The sequence below is a fragment of the Acartia tonsa genome, chromosome 11 (assembly GCF_053477335.1).
Source record: "Acartia tonsa isolate MP-2025a chromosome 11, ASM5347733v1, whole genome shotgun sequence".
Classification (NCBI taxonomy): Eukaryota; Metazoa; Arthropoda; class Copepoda; order Calanoida; family Acartiidae; genus Acartia; species Acartia tonsa.
Window position 1 is genome coordinate 12,416,952 of NC_137270.1, and position 13,839 is coordinate 12,430,790.

At 29.6% G+C, this 13,839-nt stretch overlaps 2 protein-coding genes across 2 annotated transcripts; both read left to right on the top strand.

The window, feature by feature from the left end:
• Positions 1–1,792: 1,792 nt before the first annotated feature.
• LOC145331032 (zinc metalloproteinase nas-4-like) lies at positions 1,793–9,071 on the top strand. Its single transcript, XM_080175641.1, has 14 exons — positions 1,793–1,881; positions 2,084–2,134; positions 2,358–2,420; positions 2,977–3,031; positions 3,141–3,221; positions 4,898–4,965; positions 5,175–5,270; positions 5,411–5,467; positions 5,760–5,814; positions 7,043–7,145; positions 7,227–7,355; positions 7,728–7,805; positions 8,081–8,177; positions 8,278–9,071. Exons 1-14 carry the CDS (start codon positions 1,812–1,814, stop codon positions 8,505–8,507), a joined length of 1,233 nt encoding a protein of 410 aa, XP_080031767.1. The 5' UTR covers positions 1,793–1,811; the 3' UTR covers positions 8,508–9,071.
• On the top strand, positions 9,071–12,908 carry LOC145332370 (uncharacterized). The gene is made up of 4 exons (XM_080177370.1): positions 9,071–9,117; positions 9,517–9,608; positions 10,883–11,324; positions 11,935–12,908. The coding sequence occupies exons 2-4, from the start codon at positions 9,543–9,545 to the stop codon at positions 12,906–12,908; spliced, it is 1,482 nt and encodes a 493-aa protein (XP_080033496.1). The 5' UTR covers positions 9,071–9,117; positions 9,517–9,542.
• Positions 12,909–13,839: the final 931 nt, after the last annotated feature.

Here is a 13,839-nt window from a genome sequence, read left to right on the forward strand (position 1 = left end):
GTGAATGTTAAAAATACAAATATCTTTAGTTACAAAGCTGTTCCATAATCTGGAATGTATGTATGTCTTCTACATTTGGGGGAACATGATTTTCTTTGCTGCTATTCAAAATAGATGGCTATTTTTTGTGTATATTCCAATTGAATTATATCAGAAAAAATTCCATCAACCTGGCTGCTTTGACCATCTTCTCTATACCTTGTCAGTCAGTCTGTCTGTAATGGTCTAGATTTAATCATATTTCTATAAGGAAGATGCTTTATTTCTTCTAATACTTAAGAAGATGGACTTGAGCTGATTTTTGGTGAAAATTTATCTCATAAACCAAATTGACTATTGGTCTATCAGTTCTGCCTTTCAATTGAGATGAATTTGGAGTCATATGGGCTGTGTTATTCAATTCTAAAACGATACTTTTAAAATTCCAAAACTCTGTGCTTTCTAAGTATAAAAAAGTTTTTTCATTTCTAGGAAAAATGGAAATGGAAGATATACCATTTATTGGAAGACTTGCTCCTCCGGTCAATAAAACTAACAATTCAGGGATATCAACTTTTTTAAAGATTGAACCTTTATCTACTATTTCCCATGTCTTAAATGATGCTGTACGTATTGGTGCAAAAAATGGGGACAAATTTCAAATTGTTTTGGCGTGTGACGTCATACCCCCATCTCTTTTCTAGGGTGTTTCTTTCCTTCTTCCCTTTTCTTTCCCCTCACTTGTGACGTAAATAAACAGCCCCGTCAAATCAATTTAAAAATTGTCCCCATTTTTTGCACCAATACGTACAGCATCGTCTTAAATACACGGCTCTCTAGATTTGCCTAAATTTCAAAATAAAATACAGATTTTTCCCAAACTAATTATCTACTTAAATCAAAATGAATTGGTTTTTAACCCAAATTTCTTATTTTTTGAAACCTTCATTTGTTTCCTTAAGCTTTATTTTGTAGAACACTATTTTAAATCTATTTATAATTTTTTTTTTCTAAATCAGCCTTTAATATTAAATAAAATCTTTAAAATTGATTTCACTTCAAAAATAAGATTATGTAATGTTCTCTATCCGAAAAAGAACACTGAAATTTCTACTAGCTGTTACTGTGTCATCCATAATAGGAAAAGAATATGAATAATCGTGATTTTAAAGTAGTACTTTTTATTGTAATTGAGGAGGGGGGGGGGGCATGTAAACAGGGAGCATAGCCTTTGTCTTAGGAGTGAGAGGCTAGATTATTTGGCAAAAAAGTTTCCTTTTGGGATGTAGTTTACTTATATCAAAAAAATGATTTGGCCTCCAGGTTTAAGTGCTGCTGGCCTCCAGGTAGTCTCTGGACAGGTAAAAATGAAAAAAAAATCACCTTGAAGAGTTAGAGGTCAACTTATAAACAAAATATAGATTTTTTTCCTTCAAATACGTAAAGAACATTAAAAAAGATGCATATTTCGTTTTTTAAGTTTTCCTCAAATTCTTCATGCAAACTTTTTTAAAATTTGTTTTACATGTCTAGAGACCACCTGGAGGCCTGCAGCACCTAAACCTGGAGGCCAAATCACAAATTCTTTCAAATATAAGGAAACTACTTACCAAAAGGAATTTTTTTTTCTTCAAATAACAGAAACTTTAAAGAACTCCCCCCCCCCTGAATCAATTTTAGCAGTGATATTCATGTCCTTATTGTAATTTTTAAAAAAAATTTGAGGAACTTAAAATAACTTCAATAACAAGGCAGGTATGACAAATAAAAAAATAGATGTATTATTTAAAATTCTTTTAAAAATGTAAGGTGTTATAAGTGTATTAGTCTGTATGTATGGTTTAACTTCCATCCCAACTTGTCTAACTGGTGAAATCTACAATGTGGAATATGGATTGTGTGGTAATTTCTAAAATATTTTATATCCTTCTAAATTTTACATAGAACTTTCATTATAATAAGAAATTCTTAGTAGATGTAAGAATAAAGATCATTTACATTACCTACCATTTGATCAAAACTGCATCTGAGCCATACACTTAAATTTCTATTGCATTATGTGCTGTATTCAATATATATACCTATTCAAATTAATTTTATTTAGAAAATATGTGCCCTGTTGGATTCAAATACAATGAAGAAGAAAAATATTGTGGTAAAGTCTAATTTTTAAAGTAAAGTATAGACATTAGGTTGAGAAAATCATGCTAAAGATTATTAGTTAGATTGAAAAGAACCAAAAATTTTATTATTTAAAGAAAGAATGCTTAAATCTTCACTCTTGTCAACTAACACAACTTTTAACTTTTTTTCTCCTCAGTTTACTTTACTTATTTATTGTTTCACTTTTATATCTATTTTGTATCCTTAATATTTAGATGCTATTTCTTTTGATCTTTGTCCTGGTGGTCAATTGTATATTGAAGAACATGACACATGTGGTAACTTACAACTTTTAAACAAGGATGACAACATCCATAAGTAGCGAAGCACAAAAATTCATGGGTTGGGACTGACCATCATTGTTGTTTTCTTCAAATGACGGGAAATTTAAGTTTTGAAAATCGGACTAAAACACCAAAGATATGGGAGAAAATGTAAAAAATTTAAAAATAGCCAAAAACCTGCAAAAAGGCAGCCTGACTTTAATAGTTGTTTTCTTCAAACGACGGGAAATTTAATTTTTGATATCTTTAACTGAAAAAATTTTGAAAATCGAACCATAAACACCAAAGATATGGGGAAAAATGTAGAAAATAAAAAAATAGCCTAAATGCTCCTTAATGATGGGAATGTTGTCAAAAAATTTCAGCATTCTATCTTTTATAGAAGCTGAGTAAATCCCATTTCCCCCATAGCGTTACGGACGGACTGACGGACGGGCGGACTGACGGACAGACAAAGTGAATTATAGAGTAGCTTTGCTACTAAAAAGGACACAAATTTATGTTTTTAAAAAATCATTTATTACTATTTAACAGCAGTTAAAAATTTTAGTTGAAAATCCAAAAGAAAGAATAGATGAAAACAAAGATGAAACAAAAAATACACAGTAAGGTTTTTTTTCCTAGAATAGAAAAGTGGATTTTGAAAAGTCAATAATTATAAATTTAAGATTTATAGATTGAAAATAAAAGAGTAACAATATACCTTTTTTTAAGGGATTATGTGGCAAATGCAACACGTTTATGGAAAGAAAATATAATATTTTATACATTTGAACATATTGCAGCAATTGAACCGTAAGTATTTATATAAGCTAACAAGAATGACAACATCCATTAGTAGCGAAGCACAAAATTTATTATGAAATAGACAAACGGACAAAGTTGGTTATAGAGCAGATTATATGTTTTCATAACAAAGAAAAGACAGAGAAAAAGCAAAAACTTAAAATCACGAAACCTTAGAAAAATAAGGTTATGTCTTTGAAAAATGTAAAAAGAAAAGCATCTAAAAAGTTGGTTAAAAGCAGACTACCATAGATTTTTTATGCCTAATTATAGTACATAATGAAAAGAATATTGGCAAGAAATTTCAGGCGTGTAACTTTTGTAGGATCAAAGAAAATCGTTTGTAATAAGTAAAAGCGGCTAAAAAGCTGCTTAAAAGCAGTCTGACTGCTATGGATGTTTTATACTTAATTATGCTACACACTGTTGGGAATAGTGACAAGAAGATTCAGCCTAATATATTTTACAGAAGTCGAGAAAATCAGTTGTTAAAAATAAAATTGGCTAAAAAGCTGTACAAATGCAGTCCAACCGCTACAGATTTTTTTTACTTAATTATGCTCAATATATATTGACGGGAATGTTGACATGAAGTTTTAGTCTTCTATCTTTTATAGGAGCTGATAAAATCACGTTTCCTCCTTTTTGTCTCTGACAGACGGAAAGACAGACGGACGGACAGACATTCACTACAAAGATAGAAATTAAAGGGAGTGTAAAGGTAAAAATTTCTAATCATATTATCAAATCTTAACATTTTCTAAGCACCTTTCAATAAACTGATCAACCAAAAACGTCCTATTAGCAAAAATATAAAGGATTTAAGCCTTGATTTTTCGGTATTTTACTGGAAAAACAGGGAAAATCTGAACGTTTTTCTTTATTAAAATGTTTCTAGGGATATTTAACTTGTCACATGTAGTTTAAACTATTTACTTACTGTTAAGCATTTATTTTATGACATAAAATTGTTAATTCATGCTGTAATAATGTAGAAATTAAGTAATAAAGATTTATTTTAAATTCGTATTAATGACAAAAAAATACCTAACTGTTTACAAAGGGTTGAATCTCAGAGATTATTTGAAATGATAATATCCTTTTTTTATTGTGTCGGACAATAAATAACCCACTTTGGAGAATTAGTTTACACTTTTATCAGACTGTTTATAAAGAAATATTGCACCTGTATTATTTACAAATTTGTAATTAAAGATGGGCGAGAGTTGGGCCATCTTAAGTTACTTGGATACTAATAAAAAACCTGTTTCTAGCTTTGTTATTGTATTTGATTTTCAATAAAAAATATTGCTTATTTTATCAATTTCTAAGTAACTATACATTGGTTTAAAGGAAGGATTATGTTAAAAGTAGGCTTAACCATTAGGAAAAATAGAGAACTATGTCAAAAAGTTTAGTTTTAGCTATAGAAGGTAAAAAAGATAATTAACTGCACATTTATACAGTACGGAATTTTTTTCCCCTAATCTTGGACATAGTAAAAATCGGCGGAAAAAGCCGTTTTTTAAGGAAATAGAAGCCCGTTTTGATCTAACTTTGAGAAAATGAAAATGAGATACTGTTAAGGTTTGATAATCTGATGAGAAATTTTTTCGTTTACAGTCCCTTTAACAAACATTGCAAGCACTTATCAAATGTTTTGTCTAAATCCTTTATTATTGCAGTTTTTCCAAAGAGGAAAGAAGGGCTGTTAGAGTGGCAATGGACACAATCATTGTTACCCTTGGTTCAGGTTGGACAGAAGAACTATTTAGAAAATATTTTCATAAATAATATTAGCAAATTTTTTTAAATTTTCATTTCAGCATTACAGATCAATAAATATACATTACATATATATAATTATATATATATATATCAATTTGATAATTAATATTTTGTTAATTAATTAAAAATATACAGTAAAACTTAATTTTTCCTAACAAATTGTATTCCTCTTAGCTTGTCTTGATTTTGTTGAACTTCCAAAATTTGACCATGTAACAAACAGAACCATTAGAATCATAAAAGATGGGATTGACTGCAGTTCAGATGTTGGTAAATGTTTAACTTTAGATTGTATAACCCAGGTTATGAAAGTGCCAAACATTGCATAAAATTATGTGGATATATGTTTTAATATTATTTTTTTGCATGTTGATTGTTGAAATATATTTATTTTGATTTTTTTTGCTTAGGTTTTCAACATGAAGGCAATGTAATGAGACTTGGCTCAAATTGCTTTGAAAAGAAAGGTTTTCTGATCCAATATTCTTAGAATTCAAACAAAACTAAACAAAAACCACAATAAAAACCATTTATTTCCTATTTTCATTTATTTTTAATTTTTTTAGACTACAAATTATATATCTTACAGCACAAAACATACACTTAATTTAAATGCCTAAAATACAGAATATTATACATATACATATAAATGTGATCAAATTTTTGTTTAAAATCAATAGAACAGTTCCAGCGTGCCTAAATAAAGTATAAATAATCAAAGCTATTTATTATGCATTTAATTTAAATTTAAACTTTTAGGTACTGTAATCCACGAGCTTTTACATGCTCTTGGAGTTTATCATCAAATGAATAGGTTAGAAAACAAATATCAACTAAAATTGATCATAGTTTGTCAATCATTTTTAGTGGAACATATATTTTATCCTTTAGTTTGAAAAACACTATCATTGAAAGGCCTCCTTATTTTCTTTATATCTTCTTCTCTAAACATGTTTTACTTTTCTTTTACTCTGATATCCTATTATATAAAGTAGTAAGTGTTTTTTGTCTGTCCCGAAGGATCTCGCTAACCGCTAAACCGATATTGTTCTCCTTTACAGTGAATCTTCTTATAGGCCCTGGGAAGGTTTTAAACTATTTTTGGGGAGGGTGTCTTCAACCCCCTTCCCCCCCAAAAAAATATTTTTTTACTCTGTTGAAACTCAAATTTTAAAATGTGATGAGGTCGACTTTTCCCCCTCCTACCTTAAGTGCACCTAGAGGCTTCTAGGGGCGTAGCCGCTAGTCTATAATACAAAGTAGAACGATGTCTGTCTGTCCGTCTGTCTGTCCCTTAAGATCTCGGTAACCACTGAACCGATCGGATTCTACTCTTCAGGGTATCTACCTATTGGTCCTGTGGTGGTTTTAAGCTATTTTTTTGGGGGGTGGGACACCCCCAACCCCCCCAAAAACCAAAAAATCCCCCCCCTATTTTTTTTTTTTTTCTGAAGATTTCCTTTGTCCGTTATTTTTTTTTACGATTTTTGCCTTAATTTTTTTTTTATCACCTCTTGGCGCAAAGCCCCTTTAGGCTAGGGGCGAAGCTGCTAGTATTATTATAAACTAGCGGCTACGCCCCTAGAGGCCTCTAGGGGCAATTGAGGAGGAGAGAGTCGAATTTAATAACCCAATTTCTTGTTTTAGATTTTAAAAGAAAAAGTAAAAAAAAAATTTTTTGGGGGGGGATGCCCCACCTCATTTTTAATTTTAGTTTAAAAATTTTTTTTTTTTAAAAATTGGGGGGTAGGATTTTTAATTTTTTGGGGGGTTGGGGGTGTCCTACCCCCCAAGAAAATAGTTATAAACCTTCCCGGGACTTATGAGAAGCTAACCTTTTAAGGAGAACCCGATCAGTTCAGCGGTTAGCTTCGGTACAGACACACAGACAAACATCCTGTTACTTTAGTATAAGGATATCAAATAAAATGCTGAATTCCTGCCACACTGTATCTGTATTTTTCTCTCTCTCCTCCTCACCTACTCTGTTTATATGTTTTTGCTCCATTTAAAATTATTCCTAACAAAAAAAATTTATTTAGACCTGATCGCCATTTATTCCTGAACATATCTAAGAACAACCCAGAAATAATTGTAAAAAATTTGGAAATAAAAAATGTTACAGACTATGATATGAATATGAAGGTAGTGTAATTGTTTTTTTGTTAATAGATTATATTTTTGAAAAGTCTTTTAAAAGTTTCCAAAAACTTTATAATATTGCAGAAACCATTTGATTTCTTCTCCATCATGATGTATACTGGAATATATGACGGGAAAACAACAATGACAGTGGATGAACATTATAAAAATAAATTCAAGAAGGATGGGTTTAAGCCATTAGAAAAAGAAATAGTAAGTTACAATGAATTTTTTTGGAAAATGTTAAATTTAATTGATAAAGTTTATTTTATTGGAATTTGATAATTTTTAAAAATAATTTATATTTAATTTACAATGCGACTTGTGCCTTGATTTGATTTGAGCCAGCTTTAGCTTTGATTCTGAATATTTCTATGGTTATTTAAAAAAATATTTTTTAAGTTGTTACACAAACAATTAAAAATTTAGTCATCTTAGCCACTTGTCAAAATAAGCCAACTTCTTAAAAGAAATGTATGGAACTATACAAGTTGCTAGTAATGATGTAAAGACCTGTATTATTCCTAATAAAAGCTATTAGATTTTGTCCTAGTTAATTTTAAGATAGTTTACATTTTTATTTAGACAGAACTTTCCCCAGTTGACATTATTGCTTTATCCAACAAATACAAATGTTTAGAGTTACCTAGCCCTGATATTAAGGTAAATTTTAAATCTTAAATTGTGCTTTTTGATAAGATATAAACTTGTGAACAGTAAAAGAGTAGAAATAGTTTTTTCGTGTGGATGAGAACCGGTTCCTAAACACCGGATTCGAATGAATACGAGAAAAGAATATAGAGTAATTTTCTAGAATTCCAGAAATTTTGCATTATAATGTAAGTTATATCAAATTGCAAGTAAGAACATTCCTAGGTTTTGTTATTTATATAAAGAAACATAAAATAAATTATTCTTTATATTTTGTAATTTTTTAGAAAGCCTATGTTGATTACACATTACAAATGATGGAAATTATGGCTGGTATCTGCAGTGAAGCTTGCATAAAATCCTCAAATGATGAAAACGAATGTAGTGAGTATAAATTTCAACCTCAAAAAAAGTATCAAATTCTGGCAAAAGTAGTTTTAAGCATCCAATAACTTATTACTATTTAATTCTTACCAATTTCAAGGTTATGACTGTGAGACAGCAAAGTATGAAATCCATGATATTGTCACTGACTTGGGTTTGCATTATGATATAGTCTACACCAAAGAATATAAGTCAAGATACTGCTACCTTGAAGAGTGGACCAATAATTGTCCTAACAAAGATGCTAATATGACAATGGTAAAAAGAATGAACCAAGCAACTTTCATAGAAAAAAGAAGAAAATATGAATCAAACTGCTGGAATAGTTAAATTAACTCCAATTTGAAACACTTTATTGCTTATCATGCATAAATACAGCACTGTCAATTGACTTATGTCTGTGGTCAATCATAAATTAAGTTTTTATATAGTTCAATAACAATAAAATACTAATAATACGGTCTTTTTCCCACTGTTCCAATATTTTTTTTAATCAAAAGTATTGCTTAATTTAACCCACTTACCACCAACAAAAACTAATCATTAAAAGGTCAAAAAATAACAAATAGCCATTCTCTAAAATTTAAGTGATTATGCAACATATTTGAACAGTTAAAATGTTTTTAATTTTTAGCATGTCTCTGTGTGCTACGCACTTGCTGTGTATTTTTAGTAAATAATTATTTAAAATATCATATAGACTTTAAATTTCAGTTTTATTACTTACGGTGATAAAATGAAATTGTAAATTTGTCTTGATCTATCAATAATTTAATGATTATTTGTATTTAGTGTTAAGTTGGTAAGATAAGACAAGTTTTTCACTTTAAAAAAACTACCACTTAATTACCATTTTGAAAGTTGAGAGTTAGAATAATCTTCTTATTTATTTCAGAGATAATGTTCACTCATTGATTTACTAATTCATGAATAATTTTAGGTAATTTGAGCATTTGATATTATTCAAACTATTATTCTTAAAATATTCATTCCCATATAAACAACCCCTTAAATAGTGGATGTAAATATTCATTTATTTCCCTGGTATCTCATTTATATCCCTGGTATGATTTTAGAAGATTTTTAATTTTTTTTGAAAGATTTTATAATTTTTATTAATTACTTAATTCCTATATAAAAGGGATATAAATGATCATAGCCGGGAAATTAATGAAAATTAAAAACCAAAATTAAACCACATTTTAGCATAAAAATGAGTTTTTTGTTTAAATGAGAATGATATTCCTGTCCAGTTTTTTGTTTAGGAATGAATATTTCTTACCCTCTTGAATAAATGACAGGAATACCCCATTTTACAGTTTAACTTGCCTTTTTTTAGACTAGGTTTTAACAGAAACACTAACTATGATTTTGCCCATGCTAAAAAGATTGATAGTTCTACTCTTGACCTGCCATCTCTGCTCTTGCCAGGTAAATTTCTACTTGAAATAAGTTTTTAAATTGTTCAGAAGACTTTTTTTGATAAAAATTCATAAATCAATGTTGCATACACCTCATTTAAAGTGAAGAGGTTTATCCTTTCAAATTTTGACCATCTAGAACTTTATTGCTGGAAGGAAATACCTTCAGCTATCTTAAAAAAACACACTGTAGAATTAGTATCTAATTCATTTGCTTGCTATTACTGAAGCTAAAAAATAGCTTAATGTATGTCCTTCCATTAATCAAGTTCTAGATGGTTAAAATTTTAAAAGATAAGCCTCTTAAACTCAAATGAGGTGTATGCAACATTGATTTATGAATTTTCATCAAAAAAAGTCTTAGGCACAATTTTAGAAACATGTTTAAAGTATAAACTTAAAGCAAAAAAATGAAAAAAATGCTATGATCAATGATCATCTACTATTTGGGGGATATGTATCTGTCAAGGAATATGGATAGACAATAACCATTTCCGAGATTTTAAGCTCTACACAGAGCAGACATCCTCTACTTCCCCAGTGAACTAGGCAGTGTTACGAATAGTTGTTTATTGAACTAACTATGAAACAGATGTACCTAAGATAATATTAAAATTAATACATAATTTTATATATTGTTTTTAGACAAAAAATGATTCAAAAAAAAATATTTAAGTTTTAAAAAATCCGAACAAAAGGTTTCGTGATTTTGAAATGAGCACAAAGAAAGAATTTTAAAATAATTCAAATTTGCATAAATCCATATAAAAATATAATAGATTTAATTGGCAAACAAATAAAATTATCATAAATGCATTTAAAAATAATCGCATGCATAATAAGTTTAAGAATAATTGGTCTTTCTTTGAAAATTAAAGGAAAATAAATTCTTATTTTATTTAAACAAAAAAAAATCTAAACATACCAACATCCAGTTTCCTACGTAAAAGAAAATTACCTAGATATTGAACACGTCAAGCCAGGAAGCATATGAGGGAAAAATAAAGCACGTCTAACCACACATTTCATACAAAACATGAGTTTTCATTATCATAACAACAGATCGTGCGTAGTATAAACAAACAATGGCTTTGTTCATGTTTGGGTGCGCGCTTCTCAAGGGAGATGCCACGTAATCAATCAGCACAAAAGTCGTCTTCGTGCGTTTCATATTAGGAAAAGGGGAACCTGGGATCGAATCCAGATAGGCAGACATACACCTCATTACTACCAAGACAGTATCAATTAGAATTATTAATATCTAAAATCAATTCAAATTTTCAGGCAAGAGATCACACACTTAGTGTTACACAAACTATTATTCCTAACATTGAAAATGTGACAAGTATTCACTTCAGAAATTATACTGGTAATGTAGATGTTAATGGAAATCCATCTGGACAAGGAGTGTTAACTTGGGCCTATGGAATCAATTACAATGGAACCTGGAAGAATGGAAAATTTAATGGCAATGGAACCGTAACCTGGAACCCACATAATAAATACATTGGGGAATTTAGTGATGGTGACATGCATGGAACTGGTGTATTAGCTACTGATGATATGAGACTTGATGGGAGATTTAAAAGAGGAACCCCAAATGGTCCTGGCAATATTAAATACTTTACAGGTTATAAAAAGGATGATGTTTATGAAGGTGATATAGTTGAAGGCTATATGACAGGCTTTGGTACATATGATTACTCAGATGGAAGGGTATACAAAGGTGACATTTTTGTTACATTTGACTTATTTTGCCTTTTGGAAAGAAATCATTTAGCTTTTACCTCTTTCTCAAGTTACTTATTTAAATTTTGCAATTTGTAAGCCACTAGAGACCTCAAAAACAGAGATCTCCAAGAAGTTTGTCTTTACGAATGAAATATTTTCTTATGGTACCTCGTTTCTGTTATGTGCCCTGTTTATTACAAATCTCAACTGATCAGCTACAATTATTTGGAAGTCATTTCCTTTTATTTGATGCAGTAATTTAATTTTATCTGACAAAGTAGTATAATGTATGTTTGTCTATGTCTACTTGAAACATTGTGTTACTTATTCATTATTCCTCAGAATTTAGATTTTCATTCAGCTTAAAAGCATTACAGAATAATTTCCAATAGTTGTATATGGTAATTGCTATCTTTATACTGAAGTAGTATGATGTATGTTTATCTGTCTAAATAAAAATTGATGTGTCTTATCTATGCTTGTTATAATTTTTTTATTCTGGGAGATAATTATCAATGTGAAGCCTTTACATATATTCATTGTAATTAAGTTAAAGTTAAACTTTTGAAATTGTAGTTTTAAAGATAATATTTATGATTGTTTAGGTAACTGGAAGCTTGATGTTAAAGATGGTGAAGGTACAATCTATTGGACTGAAGGATACAATTTTACAGGAAATTGGAAACAGAATATGCTAACAGGAAATGGAACCCTTATAATAAATTCTTATCCTGATCCTTATGTTGTTAATGGTAAATTTTTACCTTCTAAAGTAAAGAACAAACGGCTATTTAGTGGAAGCAAGTGTTGTAATGATTACAAAGATTCAAATTGTTTCATGCTGTATGATGATGGTACTCTGTATAGTGGAGAATGTCTGGATGATGAGCCTCATGGATATGGTTGGATGGTGTATGATAGGAGGCACAACTCTGATTTAATGAAATATGTTGGTAATTGGTTTAAAGGAAAGAAGAATGGACAAGGTCAACAATTTTATAATGACAAAAGTGTTTATTATGGAAAGTTTAAGAATGATTCTTTACATGAAGAAGGTTTAATGATGATGAGTGATGGATCTTGTTCAAAAGTAACAATTAAGAACAGTATTATTGATGAATATAATTTCCTATCCAGTAACAAAAGTTTTTGTAGTTATGAAATTCTGGGCAAGAAAACGTACAAAAAGTTAAAAGAAATTTATATTTGTGACAATTTAGATGGCATTGATGCAACAAGATACCATAATGATGTGATTGACGTTGAAGGAAATGTAACAGAATATAATGTCAACCATTGCAATGACTTAAAAGGTAGACATTGTAATCAAGAAATTATGTTTTATGGTTCTTTAAATGAAAGGAGTGAAAGGAATGATACAGGTTATCTGAAATTCAAAGATGGAAAATTTTACTATGGAGATTTTCTGTATGACCAAATGCATGGAAGAGGTGTTACCAAATTCAAACATGAGAAATTGGAAAGTGGCCACTTTAGCTTTGGCAAATTTCTACAAGGCATACAACTGGTTTCAAATTTGACTGTTATCGCTAATCAAAAACTTTCAGGAAAAGTCTAAATATATGTTTTAATTATAATTACCTACTTAGATTTTAAAACAAATTTGAAATACATGGGATTTAACTCTGGTTTTACAATTGACAATAGTATAATTAGACTTTCTGATTAGATGGATTTCAAGTTTTTCACTTTGATATTGGATCTGGTAGTGTCCAATGCTTACACACACACAAAAACAGGGAAGCCTTTTCTATTTACTTGGTAGTGACAATATCATATTATGTAAAGTAGTAAGTTTTTTCACCTGAAGCTTAAGATTTCAATAACTACTGAAATAATTTCAAGGAACCTTAACATAGGCCCTGAGAAGGTTTTTAGGCTATATTTTAAACCCTTTCCTATACCTTCTAATTAAAAGCCCCTAAATCATAGGGACCTGCCTCTTTTAAGGATATAAAGAAAAAAAGGAACAGGGTATTTGAACAGGGTAAGATTATCTTGAAATGAAAACAGATATTTTTGGTAATTAAGGAAGAAATTGAACAATAATAAATTGTTGGTAATGTTTGTATACCTCATAGATAATTCTTTTTTTCTTTTTTAGAATGTATTTTGAACAATATTTGTATTTGTTAAAGAAATTTAAATTGAAGAAAAGAGCCACTTTTTTAGGGGACGTAATGATTGTTTCATGAATAAACCAAAGCCTAAAGAAGAAAATACTAATTATGTATATTTTGGAGATAAGAATCACAATGGATTTGGTTATGAAGAGTTTAGACATGAAGGACAAACAGTGGCTTACTCTGGACAATTAGTAAAGTCAAATAATTATACAGGTTGGGGATACTTATGGTCAGAGTATGATCCTATTTATGTTGGAAGCTTTTATAAGAACAAATTGTATGGTGCAGGTGTCAGAATAATTCATTCCTCCAACAATATCAAATCATTGTCTATTGGATTCTGGAAGTTAGGAAGAATGGATG

Coding starts and splice junctions, on each gene's coding strand:
- LOC145331032 (XM_080175641.1), top strand. CDS start 1,812: ATGTATGGTTTAACTTCCATCCCAACTTGTCTAACTGGTGAAATCTAC. Junction 5,468..5,759: donor AAATTGCTTTGAAAAGAAAG/GTTTTCTGATCC, acceptor TTAAACTTTTAG/GTACTGTAATCCACGAGCTT. Junction 7,806..8,080: donor TACCTAGCCCTGATATTAAG/GTAAATTTTAAA, acceptor GTAATTTTTTAG/AAAGCCTATGTTGATTACAC.
- LOC145332370 (XM_080177370.1), top strand. CDS start 9,543: ATGATTTTGCCCATGCTAAAAAGATTGATAGTTCTACTCTTGACCTGC. Junction 9,609..10,882: donor GCCATCTCTGCTCTTGCCAG/GTAAATTTCTAC, acceptor TCAAATTTTCAG/GCAAGAGATCACACACTTAG. Junction 11,325..11,934: donor AGATGGAAGGGTATACAAAG/GTGACATTTTTG, acceptor ATGATTGTTTAG/GTAACTGGAAGCTTGATGTT.